Here is a 20,979-nt window from a genome sequence, read left to right as displayed (position 1 = left end):
AGGCAGATTTTCCTCTCCCTGCACACCGAATTTCGCGGTGTTTTTCGCCCGCGGCCATTGAGCGCCGCGGGCATAAAAAAGCGCGAAATACGCTTTCTCTGCCTCCCATTGAAGTCAATGGGAGGTCAGAGGCGGAAGCGCCCGAAGATAGGGCATGTCGCTTCTTTTTCCCGCGAGGAAAAAGACGCCGACGCCTCCCATTGAAATCAATGGGAGGCATTTTCGGGCCGTTTTTGCGACGCGGTTTCCGCGTCAAAAAGCTCGGCAAAATACCCCGTGTGAACATAGCCTAAAGGAGTTTTTTGAAGCTGAAAATGAAGCTTCTTTTAGGGTAGGTTCACACAGTTTTCTCGTAGGCAAAAAAATCAGCCTCAACATTCCGTTTGGAATGTTGAGGCAGATTTTGCTTTGCCTGCACGCCGATTTTCACTGCGTTTTTTACCCACGGCCATTGAGTGCCGCAGGCAAAAAACGCCACAAAATACGCTTTCTTTGCCTCTTATTGATGTCGATGGAAGGTCAGAGATGTAAACGGCCGAAGATAGGGCATGTCGCTTTTTCCCGTGAGACCGTTTTTCCGCTCGCGGGAAAAAAAAACGCCTCCACCTACCATTGAAATCAATGGGAGCCATTTTTGTCCGTTTTTTTTGGCGCATTTTCCGACGCGGCTTTCGCATCGAAAAAATCTGTGAACTTACCCTTAATTTGAAGCTTCTTTTAAAGCGTTTCATAGCGTCAATGGAAAATCAGCTACAAAAATACCTCAAGAAGCGACATGCAAGTTTTTATGAGGCTTCTTTTTAAATTCAGTAGCGTAAAAATACGCCTTATGTGAACATCAAGTGTATTTCACATTTAAATCAATTGGAAACTGTTTGCAGACGAATTTCAAGTGTATTTTGGTGCATAAAACAAGGCGTTTACACTCCAAAATCAGCCTGAAAATAAGCAGTGTGAACATACCCTAAGGGTACAGGTATTGTGTAGTGTGGAAAGCCCGCCCTCATGTAGGGAACTGCAACGCCATTTAGAGTCCTATTTTGAGTTGGGGAGTAATCTGTCGGCCCCCCCCCCCCAATATGAGGCAATGGGCAAATGCCTCATAGGAGTTTTTGCCTTCCTTTGTATCAACACTAGAGTGTGGACTTGATGGACCGGTGTCTTCTTTCAACCTTATCAGCTATGTAATTATGGAATCTTGTATTCTGTTAATGGTGTTCTCACTGGGTTGAGATGGTGTCTGTATTCTGCTGAGAGAGATTAAAAATGGCTACATGACCCTCCCAACACGGATTACTAAGCCTAGGCACAAAAGTTATGATACTGCCAGGTTGACCATCTACATTTATAAAGTAAAACACTTCATATCCCCACACACAGTACAACAGTTCACTCCATTACATAGAATTATAAGAATTTATCAAACTATTATAAAACTTACCCCAAACACATAATGGCCATACATAAAAGCCAGGTAAGTAGTCCAGAATGAAAGGTGACTCTTGTCACTACATTATCATGGCATGAAGGACACATTGTTGGACTTGGAGAATCAACCAGACTTCCACCTAAAAAAAACCAAAAGATTTTAGACCTTTAAAAGACAACAGCAAGCGCAGCCACATTGGTGGTCTTTAAATTAGCGTCTTAGAAACCACAGCTAAGCTTTTACCAGGGACAAAGGTTCTGTTTGCTTCCCACATCCCTGTAGCTAAATAAACACCCTGGCAAAGGCAAAGTGACTTGTTGGCAGCCAGGACCTGGGGCAGATGCCCCAACAGCCCCCCTAATTCTACCCCTGCAGCAGAGATGTAACATTACATGCTGGCCCCTCAAATTAAGTGAGTGGCTCTACACTCTGGCTCAGAGTGGGGGATTACACTTTATGATGTAAATACACCCGAATAGGTTTTTTTGGTGAGACTACACCTTTAAAGGCGAGCTGCTCCTGGTTTGTGACAACACTTCTCCACAAACTACACATTAAGGCAGGGGTCTCACTGCACTGTAGCTCCTGCGGGAGAGGAGAGAGCAGGCTGATGGAGGAATGAGCCGGCGTTCCTACAGGACGTCATGAAGGAGCGCAGTCCGTTGGTGGTAGCTGAGCAATGGCCACCTAGCCCCCAGTAGATATTGCCCCACACCCTTTCCCCTGTAGATAGCGCTACCATTCCACCTGGGCCATACCTCCGAACCATCCAGCGGGACACCCCCTTATTCTTGGCTGTGTCCCGCTGTCCCGGAAGGCCAGGGATATGCCCCGCTTTCAACTGTATCTGCACACTCAGGATGCAGATACAGTTGAAGCAAGGAATGTCTGCTCTGAACTAATGCTGAAGCAGGGAGCTGAGGAGCAGATGGGCCTCTATTCATTTGGCTTTTCAGCCTCTATTCTCATGTCCTCTTATATACTGCTATCTATCCTCGGCTACTGTGAAAGGTATTCTTAATATGACTTCACACACTACAGTCAGCACTGTTAATGTCGGTGTGGACTGATTTAATAAACTATCAAAGGAGGAAGGGAGGAGGAAAGTCACATGTAGAGCAAGACTTATCATTGGTGAAAACAGGCGCCAGCTTTTTCCATTAGTACTCACTGGCGCTTAGTGATGGATGCGGACAGGGCAGGAGTGCATCCTGCTGTTGTTTTTATGGATATGACCGCTGATGGATGGGTCACATGACCTAACATCAGCGGCCAGTCGCGCCACACACCATACTCTGAGGCCCGACTATGACCGCTGATGGACAGGTCATGTGCACTTTGGGAGACACTGCTCTAGACCCCTGGGGATTTTACAGGAATATCATTGCTACCCCCTAAACCAGGGGTCTCAAGCACACTGCCCCGAGGCGGTCATCTGCGGCCCGCGGGGCACTGATTGTCCTGAGACATCCTCGGGACAGCAGGCCGAAAGAGGAGTGCGACCCCCCCCCCCCCCATCTGTAGAAAGTGCCTCAAAACCCCCCTGTAGAAAGTGCCACCTCCCCTGTAGATCGTGCCCCACACAGACCCCTGTAGATCATGCCATCCCCTGTAGATAGCTCAATTGGGTGGGGGTGTTGGGCGCTATCTTAAGGGGGGTGTGACACTATCTACAGAGAGCACTATCTAAAGTGGGCACTGTCGCACTATCCAAAAAGGGGTTGCCCAATCTTGACATTCGTGTCTGCCAAACGCTGCCAACTGAGCAGCCAGACTGCATTTAGCGAAAAAATTGGATTGTTAAAATAGGCACGTGGAGTAAACTCGCAAATTTCCGGTAAGTTTAACCTAGCGGTGTTATTACAGTAATGTAGTATTGTTCTAGTAGTTCAAATAACTAAATTGATTAAACAATAATTTTGTATTGCATCAAGTTGTATTTTACATCAAAATTGCCCATCAACTTCACACTTTTTCTATGTGCGGCCCATTTACCCAACAGAGTTTGAGACTCCTGACCTAAACCATATGTAAAAATATGTGATGTAGTACATGTAGAAAGTTGCAAGAGTGAGTTTAGTCCAGAGTGAATATTTAGACTTTGTTGTGGTTACCAATTCACGTGGAAACCTTTTTTAAAAATCATTGTACCTCTAAGGCCTTATTCACATGGGTGTATTTCACGTCCGTGTTACACGCGTTAAAACAACGGACGTCACACGGACCTATACAATTCAATGGATCAATTCAGACATTGTGTTTTTCACACAGCATGTGTCTGCTGGGTGAAACTGACTGCATGTCCTATACTTCTGCGTTGTTTTTGCACATCATGCACCCATTGAAGTCAATGGGTGCGTGAATATCACCAAACGAATGTGTGCTGTCCATGTTTTTCACGCACCAGTTGCTAAAGAGATGAGGAAAAAAAAAAAAACACCTTAAGTTTTTTTTTGCGGACGTAAAAAACACATGTCATACGGATGACATACGTGCATACAAAACGTAGATGTGCACCGTACACGTATGCCACATGGAAATGCAACGTTTGAAAAGCGCTGCGTTTACGCGTGCAAAACGGACACGTTCGTGTGAATAAGGCCTAACAGCTCAATGATGCTGCTGTAATTGCTAAAATTATAGGACATGTTACTCATCATGCCAAAATAGGACTATAAACAAAATAAGACCAATAAATTCTGCACAATATAGACTTTGAAATTGAAATAAAAAAAAAAAAAAAAAAAACACATAAAAACTATTTTAAAAAAAACAAAACAGCACTTACTGATCTGACACGTTACAGTCTCTACAATGCAGACAGGAACCGGTTGGTGATAAATGACTTTAGGTTGACACGGAGTGACAGTTTCAGAAATAGCTAAACAAAAATAGGAGGCTGGAAGATAGGTTTAATGCATACAATAATTCAGACGCAGTGAACCAACCAATCTAATTTATAGTTCTAAACACAAAAGATCATTTGTGTATAGGATAAATGTAATATTATATAAAATATACCATATATAGAAACTGGCAGGCGCACAACTCTACTCATTCACATTGAAAGCTCAGAGAGCTTCTTTTATTTACCTATTCTAGCAAAGCAGTCCTCACTCCACTTTTAAGTTTTCCACTTAAAAGTGGTTGTCCTGGAGTAGAAAGGTATGGCTGCTTCCTTAAAAAAAAAAAAAAAAAAAGTGCCACATCGATCTACAGGTTGTGTGAGGTATTGCAGCTCAGCCCCATTTACTTCAATAGACACATTGTGTTTCACTTCCGGTCTGACAGGACACCCAGACAGAAAATGCAGAACACAATCGCTGGAGACTGGGGAGGAGCGTAAACCACCAGGTATTAACTCCTTATTTTACCCTAGACCGCCAGTGATTATAATATAAACCCCTAGACTGCCAGGGAAGTTTTTATTAGTAGGAAATACTTTTCAGTCTTATTTTCTGTAGTCAAAATCTGAATGCATAGTAACTTAGTCTTTATTTATACGGAAGTATTCTACTTTGTTTAAATGTGAAAGGACGTAAGTTCCACAATTCAAACTTTTTCAGAGCAAGCAGAACAGAGATAGGCAAAATGAAGCCCCAGGAAGATTTTTCTCACGGAAGCGAGTGGGAGGAAATCCTGCCTGCTCCCAAAAGGGCAGTCAGATAGGTTTAATTGATCCAATTCAAAGCACCCCCCCCCTCCCCCTTAATTGTAGCTTTAAATGTCCTAGTCATGAGAATACTGAATGCTAAAAATTGCTGCGTTTGATTACTCTTAGGCTATGTTCACACATTTCATATTTGTTGCAGAATTTCAGTTACATAATCCAGAAAGGAATTCTGCAACAAAGTACAGTACAATGTAAGTAAATGGGGTTAACAAACCCCATTCACTCACAGCGTAAAAAATTTGTAGCAGATTCTAAGCATGCTGCGGATTTTCCCTGGATTTCATTTATTGCTATGCGAAGAGTGAAATTCGTGGCTATATCCTCACCAAAATCTGCAACGCCATCTGCATGCAACACATGTGGCTTTCATCATTGGTGCAGGTTTTAAGGCCGATCCAAAAGGTCATTTTTACGTTGTGTGTGAACATAACCTTTTCCTGGAGTGATAATGGAAGTGTCTCTACATGTTAATGATTGCTCCTATTATTCCCCTTGAGTCAGGATATTTTGGATACAAAACTAGGACAGGAAAAACAAGTGTCTCCCTTCCCATTGCAAGTTTATGCGTTTTAGGATCTGTGTGCAAGGAATGAAGGGTAAATTATTTCTAAGTAAGATAAAACAGGACTTTTTGGAGCCATGGAAGCAAGTAAGCCATAGGCATTAAAAGCGTACCTAACTTTTCAGAATAAGCGGTCATGTGTGTGTACATGAGGAATAATTATTTCTGGCCATTATATGACTTGTATATTGTATTTTTTTTTAGCAGTTTTCTCCCCTGCATGCTCCCTCTAAGGCCTAATTCAGACGAGCGTGTTCGGTACGTGATATACGCTAGGAGTCGCTGCCTCGCTGGGGGACAACTGTCCCGTACTGTAATCATGTTTTCAGTACGGGACAGTAGTTCCACGGAGAGGCAGTGACACATAGCGTCATAGATAACGATGATTCTAGGAGCCCGGCTCCCTGCAGTGTGTTCGGTCCGGGAAATGCGTCCGACACACGGACCGTATATCACGGACCGAACACGCTCGCCTGAATTAGGCCTAATTCTCAGTTTTCTCTGAGCTAGTGAGTGGAGCCTAAGGCTGGAATCACACGACCAGGTTACGTCCGTAATGGACGGAACGTATTTCGGCCGCTAATCCCGGACCGAACACAGTGCAGGGAGCCGGGCTCCTAGCATCATAGTTATGTACGACGCTAGGAGTCCCTGCCTCGCTGCAGGACAACTGGCCCGTACTGAAAACACTGCACTGTGTTCGGTCCGGGATTAGCGACCGAAATACGTTCCGTCCATTACGGACGTAACCTGGTCGTGTGAATCCAGCCTTACTGCGGTCATGTCTTCTATACTCTGTACAAAAGAGTAAGGGTATGTTCACACGCTTAGCCCAAAAAAGTCTGAAAATACGGAGCGGTTTTCAAGGGAAACCAGCTCCTGATTTTCAGAAGTTTTTTATCAACTCGCGTTTTTCGCTGCCTTTTTTACGGACGCTTTTGGAGCTGTTTTTCTATAGAGTCTATGAAAAATGGCTCCAAAAATGTCCCAAGAAGGGACATGCACTTCTTTTTCGCGGCCATTTTTTTACGCAGCCGTTTTTCAAAACGGCCACGTAAAAAAACGGCCCGTCGGAACAGAGCTTCGTTTTTCCCATTGAAATCAATGGGCAGATGTTTGGAGGCGTTCTGCTTCCGATTTTTTGGTTAGAAAATAAGCCGTTTGAACATACCCTAAAGGAGAATCCTGCTCTGCCATCTCCATCTATCCAATTTATATAAAAGCAGTAGCAGCATGGGGGCGATTTTACAGAAGTATTGAGCAGTGTAGGTGATAATTCAGCATTGGGGTTAGCTAGAACACTAACTAGAAAGCGGATGCAGTGTGTCCGTCCCTCTCTGTATGCAAAGAATTAACTTTTGTGGGTTCTACCACTGAGCTAATGTTGCAAAAATGTACCGGTGGAGGGTGGGGAGGGGGGTTGGGGAGTACTATATCACAAGGACATTATAGATTCCTAAGAGCAATAGCACGCATGCACAAGAATGTATAAAGTTGGGTAGTCTTGAAACGTCTAGATCCTGGGGATTGTCATGGGTTGCGTATGGGGAAACTAGAAACAGTCAGGCTAATTAGAAACATTGGATTGACAAAAACAGGACTCTTATACTACTCTCATTGAAACTTCTGGGTGTTATAGAAGTCAATTAACTATTCATTTAGTAATTGTGTTGCGGACCTATTTATTTGCGCAATCTTTGAATCCGTTGGAAAACACTCAGGCCCCATGTTCTCGACAGTAGATTTAGTCCGCCATTACGGACCGTAATGTGGGTGCGGGTGGCTGTCCATAGCTGGCCGTACCCATGGACCGTGATTACGGGCACGGTCGTGTGCAGGGAGCCTTACTCTTCTCGTTCCTCCTTTCCATAGACTTTTATGGGCAGTTGTAACCTGATCCAGTGAGCCAACAGTCAGTCTTGTCTTGAGCAAATTAAGTGGAGAAAGATACATTTTTCTCTAAAAAAGAGAGACTATAAATTGTCTTATATTCGCTTTCACTACGGATTCATGCAACGCATTTAACCTCACCATTACCTTAGTCGGCCAGGGAAGAAGGCATCAGTCTTGATACCATTAACCACTTAACGGTGTGGCAATTTTATATATGCACTGTATGGTAGGAGGCCGATGTCACATCACTTTTGGGAGATATTCAGAACGTCTTTTATTAAATCAAAAGTAGCTTGAACAACAAAGAACCGAAACATTCCCTAACATTTCCATAAAAAATGTTTTTCTTCGATTTCTTTTTTTTTTTAACCAAACTTATAGCATAGCAGATCTCCCGAAGATGGTGTGACACCAGCCCTTTTTCATCACGATAGGTCAATTTTATTCAGTCACTGTATAGTGGTATTATTCAGTAACCATAACGCAGTATTATTAAATTACTGTATTGTGACATTCAGTTAGTGTGGCTGTATTGTTTGTACTATTCTCTAGTCAAAGTGTTATTCCCATTTTAGGCTTTGTTCATCTCTGCATTCTGTTTTTTCATTGTTCTGCTCTGTTATAAGATCGTTAGATCCATCGCATGGCGGACACCAACAGTGCCCGAAGGAAACCCATTGACTTTAATTGATTCCATCTGGTTCCGGTCATGGTGTCCGTCATTTTACTGGACAAAATAGAGCAGCATTTTTTAACGGATTTGCAATTGAGACTTTTAATTAACGGAGACTGTCATATGTGGACACAGCCTTAGACATTATATATACACTACCGTTCAAAAGTTTGGGGTTACCCAGACAATTGTGTTTTCCATGAAAACTCACACTTACTGTATATTTATCAAATGAGTTGCAAAATGACTAGAAAATATAGTCAAGACATTGACAAGGTTAGAAATAATGATTTTTATTTCAAATAATAATTTTCTCCTTCAAACTTTGCTTTCGTCAAAGAATGCTCCATTTGCAGCAATTACAGCATTGCAGACCTTTGGAATTCTAGCTGTTAATTTGTTGAGGTAATCGGGAGAAATTTCACCACATGCTTCCAGAAGCCCCTCCCACAAGTTGGATTGGCTTGATGGGCACTTCTTGCGTACCATACGGTCAAGCTGCTCCCACAACAGCTCTATGGGGTTGAGATCTGGTGACTGCTCTGGCCACTCCATTACAGATAGAATACCAGCTGCCTGCTTCTTCCCTAAATAGTTCTTGCATAATTTGGAGGTGTGCTTTGGGTCATTGTCCTGTTGTAGGATGAAATTGGCTCCAAACAAGCCCTGTCCACAGGGTATGGCATGGCGTTGCAAAATGGAGTGATAGCCTTCCTTATTCAAAATCCCTTTTACCTTGTACAAATCTCCCACTTTACCAGCACCAAAGCAACCCCAGACCATCACATTACCTCCACCATGCTTGACAGATGGCGTCAGGCACTCTTCCAGCATCCTTTCAGTTGTTCTGTATCTCACAAATGTTCTTATGTGTGATCCAAACACCTCAAACTTCGATTCGTCTGTCCAGAACACTTTTTTCCAATCTTCCTCTGTCCAATGTCTGTGTGCTTTTGCCCATATTAATCTTTTCCTTCTATTAGCCAGTCTCAGATATGGCTTTTTCTTTGCCACTCTGCCCTGGAGGCCAGCATCCCAGAGTCGCCTCTTCACTGTAGACGTTGACACTGTACTAGTATTGTTGCTCAGTTGTGCAGCGGGGCCTCCCACTTCCCCTTCTACTCTGGTTAGAGCCTGTTTGTGCTGTCCTCTGAAGGGAGTAGTACACACTGTTTTAGGAAATCTTCCGTTTCTTGGCAATTTCTCGCATGGAATAGCCTTCATTTCTAAGAACAAGAATAGACTATCGAGTTTCACATGAAAGCTCTCTTTTTCTAGCCATTTTGAGAGTTTAATCGAACCCACAAATGTAATGCTCCAGATTCTCAACTAGCTCAAAGGAAGGTCAGTTTTATAGCTCCTCTAAACAGCAAAACGGTTTACAGCGGTGCTAACATAATTGCACAAGGGTTTTTAGGTGTTTTCTAATCATCCATTAGCCTTCTAACACAGTTAGCAAACACAATGTACCATTAGAACACTGGAGTGATGGTTGCTGGAAATGGGCCTCTATACACCTATGTAGATATTGCATTAAAAACCAGACATTTGCAGCTAGAATAGTCATTTAGCACATTAACAATGTATAGAGTGTATTTCTGATTAATTTAGTGTTATCTTCATTGAAAAAAACTGTGCTTTTCTTGCAAAAATAAAGACATTCCTAAGTGACCCTAAACTTTTGAACGGTAGTGTATATATATATCATAAATTTCGGATAGGTGCAGGTTCTCGGTGCATGGTAGTGATGCACAAATATGAAAACAGGAAATGGTTGACAGCATACAGCAAGACTCTAGTCATGTGCTGCCCATCAGCTTTCCTTTCATTAAAGGGACACTCAAACCACTAGCCACATTTTATCAAAATTTTAATGGTGGGTGAATCCTACCCGAAATAAAATATAGCCTGCTGCACAAAAAATAAAAAACACACAAAATAAAACGAGCCTTAAAATTTTTTTAATAATACATGTGATGCATATTTACATCCATGTGCTCTACAATTTGCATTCAACTACTAGCAGAGAGGACAAGAAGAGCAGGAAGTTAGCGATATCTATATTGACGTTCATACAGCACTAAATACGGACAAATGTTCTATATTTTATGTTTGTATCTGGTTCGACACACAGTCCTTAACATGGCCTAAATCATGTAAAACCCACCATACAATTCTAAAGATCATTAAGAAAGGCTCCATTTTTTTCTTACCTTGTAGCTGTGTCATGGTGGGCACGGGCTGCATGCAGTATTGTGGGGTAGACATAAATGAAGGGAGGGCTGAAATTAAATTCCAGTAAATGTAGTTTATTACCAAAGTTTAGGATTAGTTTTAAAATAATAACATTTGATTTGTGCCTGCGAAAAAGCCAATGCGTGTATATACACTTAGTGGGCAGTTTATTATGAGCACTAAGACATTTTGTGCATATATTGATGACATAAGATCACTAGGAGGTATAAGGGCCAGTTCACACAGTTTTTTTTTTTTTTACACGTTTTGTTTACGCGGAAAACGCGTCGGAAAACGCACCAAAAAACATCCGAAAATGCGTCCCATTGATTTCAATGGGAGGTGGAGGCGCTTTTTCCCCGTGAGCGGAAAAACTGGCTTGCGGGGAAAAGAAGGCACATGCCCTATTTTGGGGCGTTTATGCCTCTGACCTTCCATTGACATCAATAGGAGGCAGAAAAAGCATATTTCACTGCGTTTTATGCCCACTGCGCTCAATGGCCAGGGGCGAAAAAAACGCCACGAAAATCAGCATGCAGGCAGAGGAGGGTCTGCCTCAAAATTACAATCCGAATTTTGAGGCAAATTTTCCTCCTGCAAAAAACGGTGTGTGAACCCAGCCTAAGGAGGGGAAATCATTTAGCATCTACCAGAAAATGGGTAAATAACGTGTACTCGAAAACTGACCACGGTATGATTGTTTGTGTATCAGTGATGAGAACAGAAACAAAACCGCTGCACTTATGAATTGTTCCAGAGCGGTAGTTGTAAGGCTGGATTCACACGACCATGTTACGTCCGTTATGGACGGAACGTATTTCGGCCGCTAATCCCGAACCGAACACACTGCAGGGAGCCGGGCTCCTAGCATCATAGTTATGTACGATGCTAGGAGTCCCTGCCTCGCTGCAGGACAACTGTCCCGTACTGTAATCATGTTTTCAGTACGGGACAGTTGTCCTGCAGCGAGGCAGGGACTCCTAGCATCGTACATAACTATGATGCTAGGAGTCCCTGCCTCGCTGCAGGACAACTGTCCCGTACTGAAAACATGATTACAGTACGGGACAGTTGTCCTGCAGCGAGGCAGGGACTCCTAGCATCGTACATAACTATGATGCTAGGAGCCCGGCTCCCTGCAGTGTGTTCGGTCCGGGATTAGCAGCCGAAATACGTTCCGTCCATTACGGACGTAACATGGTCGTGTGAATCCAGCCTTAAAGTCTTCAGATGGTGGAGCATAAGATAGAAAACTGGGACTGAACACAATGTCTGTGCTGGTAATTGGCTATTGGATGATGGAGCCAAGTGAAGGGTTGTTAGACTTGTACAGAGAAACAGACATGGAAGAGTCAGATAATCTGAATCAAGAACCAAAGGTTAATAGCTTCTCAATGTGCAGCTCAATACAAACAATTACAACATATGGGTATGGGCTAAAGGTTGCCCATTAAAGAGTTTGGGCGGTAATCTAATTGAATAATGAGATATGCCAGAGAATTATATTTGGTAGGGGTGAGACATTTGTCTCTTCAGCAGTTCTCCTGAACAGTGGGTGCTCCCTGCCATACATCTTTTGAGGGATATTCAGTGACTCAGATATTTTCTTGTAATAATATAACCTAAAAAAGAAGATGCCAATAGACTAGAGGTATAAGAAATTGAAAAAGTACTTTATTGAAAATGACATATAGACGTACTATGATAAAAAACGAATCCATAAACCAACAGGTTAAAAGGACATACAAGCCATGCAGCTCATGTAGTAAACGGATAGTATAAGTTTAAGGAATAAATAAGTAAAGAATGCCTGGTTGTATACACTATCACCATGAGTGTTAACACGCTAAGTCCTGCCCACAACAGTCTGAAGCAACATCAAATGGACACGTGCCACATAGAGTAGTTAAAGTAACAAATATGTATGAAGATGGCAGGACAAAAACATTGCTAACAAGTGAAACAATATTGGAACAAATTGCGATAGTTAAACATACCCATGGTAAGTCCAGGACTAGATGCACAGCAAGATGTCCACCCCAACGCACGTTTCGGCGCAAATGCCTTCGTCTGGGGGTAGTGCTGGACAATGCACATGCCACTTTAAATAGGGGGAATCGGGCAATAATAATAAAGTATCCAAAATGAGGAATCCCGAAAATAAAAGGTGTACATACCTCACTGTATGATTACAGGTTGCTGCCTCAAGGTGAAGCAAGATGGCCACGCCACCGGAAACGCCGCTCATGAGGGGCCGGAACCGGAAACACGTCACGGCGTCAGCAGACACGGTCACGTGAGTCCGAGATCCGATACGTCACGAGCGACGGAACGGAGGCCCGTCACTCGTCCACCAATCAAAGTAGCGACACAGCGAGAAAGGGGTAACCCAGGATACAACAAAAGAATATATTGACTGATTTGTAAAACATTGGATAGTATTTATTAATTTGGCCAGAATCATCAATGGGACTTTGCAAAGCAAGTGCTTGATATAATGACATAAATTTGTGAAAAATAGTGAAGAAAGATATATATGTATAATGACATGTGAGAAACACAGATTGAAGTGATGAATGTGTGTGGTGGAAGAAAACACCACCACACACATTCATCACTTCAATCTGTTTCTCACATGTCATTATTGTATGTATGATCACGTTATTTATCGTTGCGGGATTTTATTGTGTTATGTATAACTTATTTTTATGCTATGTACATATATATCTTTCTTCACTATTTTTCACAAATTTATGTCATTATATCAAGCACTTGCTTTGCAAAGTCCCATTGATTATTCTGGCCAAATTAATAAATACTATCCAATGTTTTACAAATCAGTCAATATATTCTTTTGTTGTATCCTGGGTTACCCCTTTCTCGCTGTGTCGCTACTTTGATTGGTGGACGAGTGACGGGCCTCCGTTCCGTCGCTTGTGACGTATCGGATCTCGGACTCACGTGACCGTGTCTGCTGACGCGGTGACGTGTTTCCGGTTCCGGCCCCTCATGAGCGGCGTTTCCGGTGGCGTGGCCATCTTGCTTCACCTCGAGGCAGCGACCTGTAATCATACAGTGAGGTATGTACACCTTTTATTTTCGGGATTCCTCATTTTGGATACTTTATTATTATTGGCCGATTCCCCCTATTTAAAGTGGCATGTGCATTGTCCAGCACTACCCCCAGACGAAGGCATTTGCGCCGAAACGTGCGTTGGGGTGGACATCTTGCTGTGCATCTAGTCCTGGACTTACCATGGGTATGTTTAACTATCGCAATTTGTTCCAATATTGTTTCACTTGTTAGCAATGTTTTTGTCCTGCCATCTTCATACATATTTGTTACTTTAACTACTCTATGTGGCACGTGTCCATTTGATGTTGCTTCAGACTGTTGTGGGCAGGACTTAGCGTGTTAACACTCATGGTGATAGTGTATACAACCAGGCATTCTTTACTTATTTATTCCTTAAACGTATACTATCCGTTTACTACATGAGCTGCATGGCTTGTATGTCCTTTTAACCTGTTGGTTTATGGATTCGTTTTTTATCATAGTACGTCTATATGTCATTTTCAATAAAGTACTTTTTCAATTTCTTATACCTCTAGTCTATCGGCATCTTCTTTTTTAGGTTATATATATTCGTGCTTTGGATGCTTTTGTGGGTACACGCCCCAGGATCTAGCTTACACCCGATTACTTGCTTGCTGACAGCCGCAGTGTACTTCTTTTTGGGCTGATCAGTTCCATGCTGTGCTTTTCGGTCATATTATTTTCTTGTAATTGTTCATTTACTGGTATTTTTAATTAAATTGCTAAAGGGCCGGCCTAACGCGCAATGGCGCCATGTGCGGTACCCAGTTTACGGCCCCCCTTGGAAAATGCAAAGTCATCCAATGAACAAATAACTAACACACAGAGCCTAATTATCAGCGTCTTAAGATGGTGCCCAAATAACGGTCATAAACTGGCCAAATAACATCCATACCGTTGTCTAAATAACAATCTTATACAGTGGTGCCACCACCATACACTACAAAAATATGTTGTGCTAAGCAGCAGTGCCATGCAGAACCTAAGTGACTATCACCATACAGTGCTCAAATAATACCAACATACAGTGACCAAATAACAGCTCTATACATAAAATCATCTAACAGTGCTATAAAATACTTTAAAAGGAGTATTCCCAGAATGCACAGTTACCACTGTGAAGGATGGTTTATTTGCTCATATTCTCTGTATCAAATTACATTATGAATTATCAAGCAGGATGCCAAAGTACTAAGATATGTTTTCTCCTTGATTTAAAATTACCTTTCCTCTACATAGTTCTGCTCATACATCTATGCTAGCGGGTTGGCTGAATGCCCAGACATAAAATGCAACCACTTCTCGTTATCGCAACAAACTCCCTCATGGGATAGAACAGTTAACAACACCCCATTGTAGGTTTGTCTCCAGGTGTTACCTGATGTTAACATTTCAATGAAGAATTAGAATTATGTAATTGAAATATTCTTATGGTCTGCTATTGGCTGAAGAAATATCACATTGCCTCCGATTGGTTAATCTCAAGCCTACACCACTTTTGAAGGATATTATTGTAATTGTTCGGCAATAAACCCCCAGAGGAGTATTTTGAGCATACCAGCAGAGTCTGTTTTTTCTCCTCTCTCGTAATATATCGGTATGAAATCTCCTGATTAGGACGCTAGATAAAGTTCCTGGCGTGAGTGTCTGTTGCAACAATCGCTGTAACCTGGCCGATCGCTAGAATGGGTGTCCCAACCCCCTCGTTCCTCCTCACTGCAATTTAGAGGACTGGGTGGCTTTGGTGGGGGTCCAAGCGGTGTGGCCCAAGCGATCAGACATCACTTTTGGGGCTAGGTGTTTTATGTCCATTCTGAGAATACTCCTTTAACCCCACAATTGTAAAGTATTATTATTTAAAGGGTGGTAGCACCCCTTCAATAGGGATGACAGCACAGGTCACACACCCCTGCACACAAACAAATTTGAGATCCATATCACATAGATCCCAAATATGATGTCACTGCATGTCAAAGTGGCCGTGTATAGCACCGTATCACTGACTGATACAGACTCCTCCTGCAGAGCCTAGAAGCACAGGATGTGACAACCAATGATTGGAGAAATGGAGGTTCTGCCTCACAAGCAGAGGGAGAAAAGCCTGCTCTTCCGAGTGCCCAGATCTCTCTTTTTTACGGGAGTCTCCCGGACGTTCTAGGAGAATAGGTAAGCCTGATGTAGAGCTAAATCGAAGTATTTTGACACACTAGTGGATCCTTTGCCAATTAACCACTTAAGGACACTGCAAATTTTGACCTAGAGGACGGAACATTTTTTTTTTATATTTCCATCTTTGCATCCCAGCTCTCATAACTTTTTTATTTTTTGCTCGATGTAGCTGTATGAGGCTGTGTTTATTTGCGGGACGAGTTGTACTATATGTAGGTGCCATTTTTGGTACATTTAAATTATTGTTTCATTTATATATTTAAAAAAATAAATAAAAAATATCAATATTTTTGGGCAAAATTGCAGAAAAAAAAAAAAAAAAAAGGAAAAGTTCCGCTGCAGTTTTTATTTGTTTTTTTTATACCATATACCGATCATAAATAATGTTAGACATTTGTTGTACAGGTTGTTACGGTCGTGGCGATAACCGGTGTCCAACCTGGAATCCGCAGTACGTTCCGCCCCAAAAAAATAAATAAAAAATAAAAATCACACCATATTACGTCATCCCAGCCTCTTGTGACCGCCACTACAGTCTGTGATTGGCTGCAGTGGTCACATGGGATGCAACGTCATCCCAGGAGGCTGGACTGGACGAAGAAACAGATTTCTGGGTTAGTATGTTTTTGTTGTTGCAATTCTTGCGGCGTAATTGCTGCGAATACGCCGAAACACTTGGCTTTCTGTTGTGGGATTTGCATCCCCATTGATTTCAATGGGGAAAACCCGCAATGGAAAATACACTAAAACGCAGAATAAATTGACATGCTGCGGATTTAAATTCTGCACCGCACGTCAATATATTAACGTTTACGCTGCGCTTTTTTTCCGGAGCGTGGGCATGAGATTTTTAAAATCTCATCCACTTTGCTGCTACTGTAAATGCAGCGGGATTTCCATTGCGGAAATTCCGCAGAGTTTACGCTACGTGGGAACCCGGCCTTAGAAACAAAAACAAACTCATATAGGAATTAGCTCATACAAAACTGGAGCAGTTGCGATATCCAACCAAATTATTGCTTTCATTGTTAACCTGCATTGAAAAAAAATTAAAGCTGGAATCGGATTGCTAGATATAGGCAAAATTTCCACTTTATATTTGTACATACTGAAAAACCTAATTTATGGAATTTAAAACATTCAAGGAAGAAGATATAATCTCACCCAGTCTATAAATTTTTACTCTTTTTAAGACCCTAAAAGCATTATAGATGGAGGGCATAGTCTAGACCAGACATGGGCAAACTACGGCCCGCGGGCCACATACGGCCCGTTAGGCTTTTTAATCCGGCCCGCCGAACTTGTCCAAATCATAGTAAAAACCTCCTTTTTTTTTCCCCTTTCCCTGCAATGCCCACGTTTTCCCAATAGATGGCGCACTCAAAACACATTGACCGTTGTCCTTAACGCCGAAGGACGGATATATCCGTCCTCAGCAGCTGCTAGTTCGCGCAGGACGACGGATATATCCGTCCTGTGATGGCGCGGGTACTGCCAGTGTACCCACGCGATCAGCGGCAGGAGCACGGCTGTTATACACAGCCTGGCTCCTGCTGCAACTGCCGGAATCGAAGCGCGCTCCGATTCCGGCAGTTTAACCCATTAAATGCCGCTGTCAATAGTGACAGCGGCATCTAATGTGTTTGACAGAGGGAGGGAGCTCCCTCTGTCACCCGATCGGCGCCCCCGCAAACAAATCGCGGGTCGCCGTCGGGTTTCCATGACAGCCGGGGGTCTAACAAAGACCCCCAGGTCTGTCTTCCGCAACTGCCTGTTTGGCGATGCCGGAGGCATGACCTAACAGGTTGCCTGTCAGTTTTACACTGACAGGCAATAATGCTTTGGTATACTAAGTATACCAAAGCATTATATATGCGATCGGCACATCGCATAGTGAAGTCCCCTGGTGGGACTTAAAAAAAAAATGTCAATCAGTTAAATAAAGTTTGTTGAAAAAAAATAAAATAATTACAGTCAAAATCAAATAAAACTACTTTTTTTGCCCAAAAAGTGGTTTTATTCAGTAAAAGTGTCAAAACAAATCACACATACACATATATGGTATCCCCGCGATCGTAACAACTTGACCAATAAAATGAACACATTAATTAAACCGCCGGATGAACGGCGTCCAAAAAACCCGCAAAAAACAACGGCAAAATTCTCTCTTTTCTCCCATTCCCCCCATAAAAAATAAAATAAAAGTTAATCTATAAGTCCTATGTACCCCAAAATAGTACTAATGAAAACTACGCATTGGCCCGCAAAAATCAAGCCCACATACGGTCACATCGACGGAAAAATAAAAAAATGACGGCTCTTGAAACGCGGCGATGCAAAAACAAGTAATTTTTTTCTAAAAGGCTTTTTATTGTGCAAACGTAGGAAAAACATATAAAACCTTTACATATTTGGTATCCTCGTAATCTTGCCGACCCATAGAATAAAGTGAACATGTTATTTATGCTGCATAGTAAAGGGCATAAATTTATAACGTGAAAATTAATGCTGGAATAGCTGCTTATTTTCAATTCTCTCCTAAAATAAAGTTAATAAAAGTTAATCAATATATTGTAAGCATCTAAAAATGGTACAATTACAAAATACAACTCGTCCCGCAAAAAACAAGCCCTTATACGGCTATGTCGACGTAATAAAAAAAAAGTTACGACTCTTGGAATGCGACCATGAAAAAACAAAAAATAATCCTTGGTCATTAACGTGCAAAATGGCCCGGTCATTAAGGGGTTAATGTGGCGCGTATTTCTCTTTATTTCACTTTAATTTTCACTTCGTTTCACGTCACCATTAAGCCCTTCGGTTTTCAAAGAGTACAATATCAGCCGTTACTTTGCCACGAAGCATGCAAACTATGCTAGCAAGCAGTCAACACAAGAACGGGCGGCTACTGCTCAGAGGTTGGCAGCTAATTTACAGAGTCAACAGAACTTTTTTCTTGATAAATCACAGTGCGTATGTTATTTTAATCTATTTACATTTCCTCCTCCCAGTATCTGCGAAATAGTATGTAAATGCCATATCTTGCATATTCCTTGAGACAAATTTATTAACTGATAAGGGCTATTTTTCACATTTGAAAGACAGTTAATAAATTGGGTTGTAGTGTTCTTACTGTGCTATGAGGTTTGCACACACTACATTTAATGCTTTAGTATATCCGGCCCAAACACTCCCTCCAAATGCTCCTGGCCCGGCCCCTCTGTCAAATTTTAGAACCCATTGTGGCCCGCGAGTCAAAAAGTTTGCCCACCCCTGGTCTAGACAGACTGCTTCAAACTGCAATATTAAGATCATACAAATATAATGTACCTGGAGGCTGGTAGGCTGGGGGATCATTATCCATATTAGTTGTGCTTGGGATCTTGGAGTCCAGCATTATGGGCTGAAAAAAAATTATAGGTTAACAGAAATACCAAAATGAGATAAATAGTAAATGAATTAATGATTGTGGTTTCTGCAATATAGGATCGAAATCAACTAAGCAGACTTTTATAGTCATCTTCCCATCCTGATAAACTTCAGCACATATGTGACTCTGGTCTATCAAAGGCCTCTGAAACAACAACTCACTTTAACCCCTTGGAGACAGACAATTTTGGCCATGTCAGACTTGAAAAAAGGGGTTGTGTTCACAGGTCTCACTTTATGTGCTAATAACTTTGCAGTGCTTTAATTTATCCAAGCGATTCACTAATTGTTTTCTTGTGACACATAGCACTTTATGTTAGTGGTAAAATTTGTTTGTGGAAAAACACCAAAATGTAGAATAATTATTTTTTTCTAAAATGTAAATGTATCTGATTTTAAAGGCATAGTAATACCACGCAGGATAGTCACTAGTTCACATTTCCTAAATGTATAATTAATGTTGGCGTAATTTTTCAACATCCTGTTATTTTTCTAGATCGTCACAAAGATTGTAACTTTAGCAGCAATTTCTCCCATTTTCAAGAAAATTTCCAAAACCTATTTTATTATTAGGGAAGAGTTCAGTTAGTTATGAAGTGACTTTGAGGGGCCTGTATAATGAAAACCCCATATAAATCATCCCATTTTAAAAACTGCACCCCACAAAGTATTCAAAACCGCATTTAATATAAATATATATATATATATATATTTTTTTTTATCCCTTTAGGCGTTAGATAGTATTTAAAGCAAAGTGGGGGTGAAATTTAAATGTCTTTTTTTTTTCAGAAATTAAATTCTAGTCTTTTTTTTTTTCTGTAACAGAAGGTTTTATCAAAGAAGGAGCACCTACTGGATTTTGGGGCCTGCATTTTATTAGAATATATTTTAAGCACCAGGTCAGGTTTGAAGAGATCTTGTGGAGCAAAACAGTGGAAACCCCCCAAAAAGACAACATTTTGGAAACTACACCCCTAAAGAATTCATCTATGGGTATAGTGAGCATTTTGACCCTACATGTTTTTTGTTTTTTTTTTTACAAAATTTCTTGGAATTAAGCCATGAAAAAAAAAATTACTTTTTTTGTGAAAAAAATTTTGGTTTCAGTTCACATTTTTTACAATTTTTACATGGAATAAAAGGAGAAAAAAAAGGACCCCAACATTTGTAGTGCAATTTCTCTAGAATACAGCTGTACTCCACACGTGGTCATAAACTGCTGCTTGGACACGCAGCAGGTTTTTGGAGCCCAAATTTTGCTGGAATGGTTTTCAGATGCCATTAAGCTGCTAAGGGACCAAAACAATGGAAACGTAAAAAATATTTTTTTGTAATGTACAATTTTTTCATTTTCACGAAGGGGTGAAGGAGAAAAAGCACCCCAATATTTATAAAGCAATTTCTCCCAAGTACGGCAATACCCCATATGTGGTTATAAACGGCTGTTTGGACATACGGTAGTGCTTAGAACGGCAGGAGCGCTATTTGGCATGCAGATTTTTCTGAATTGTTTTTTGGGAGCCATATCGCATTTGTAGAGTCCCTGTGGTATCAGTACAATGGAAACGACCCCATTTTGCAAACTACACCCATCAAGAAATGTATCATTTGCCTGGAAATACGACAGAACTCAGGAGTGAAAGGAAATGACCATTTGAGGTCTATTTTGGTGATTTTCACAGCTTTGGCACACAATTGCAGGTCTCTGAAGTCAAATAGTAAAAAACAAATCTCCAAGAAGCAACCCATTTTGGAAACTACACCCCTCAAGTTATTTATTAAGGGGTGTAGTGAGTATTCTGACCACACAGGTATTTAT

At 41.5% G+C, this 20,979-nt stretch overlaps 1 protein-coding gene across 1 annotated transcript in view; it reads right to left on the bottom strand.

Annotated features, from left to right (window-relative positions):
* LOC142656402 (lipopolysaccharide-induced tumor necrosis factor-alpha factor homolog) overlaps positions 1–19,130 on the bottom strand; it is a 30,600-nt gene extending 11,470 nt beyond the window's left edge. The window contains exons 1-4 of the mRNA XM_075831328.1: positions 19,062–19,130; positions 10,444–10,512; positions 4,218–4,310; positions 1,442–1,568 (exon numbers count right to left, since the gene is read on the bottom strand). Of these exons, the coding sequence (XP_075687443.1) occupies positions 1,442–1,568; positions 4,218–4,310; positions 10,444–10,512; positions 19,062–19,128 (356 nt within the window). The 5' untranslated portion in view covers positions 19,129–19,130. The remainder of the gene's footprint in view (positions 1–1,441; positions 1,569–4,217; positions 4,311–10,443; positions 10,513–19,061) is intronic.
* Positions 19,131–20,979: the final 1,849 nt, after the last annotated feature.

Source organism: Rhinoderma darwinii, chromosome 6 (genome assembly GCF_050947455.1).
Source record: "Rhinoderma darwinii isolate aRhiDar2 chromosome 6, aRhiDar2.hap1, whole genome shotgun sequence".
In the NCBI taxonomy this organism is placed as follows: Eukaryota; Metazoa; Chordata; class Amphibia; order Anura; family Rhinodermatidae; genus Rhinoderma; species Rhinoderma darwinii.
This window is presented reverse-complemented; position numbering and strand designations above follow the sequence as displayed.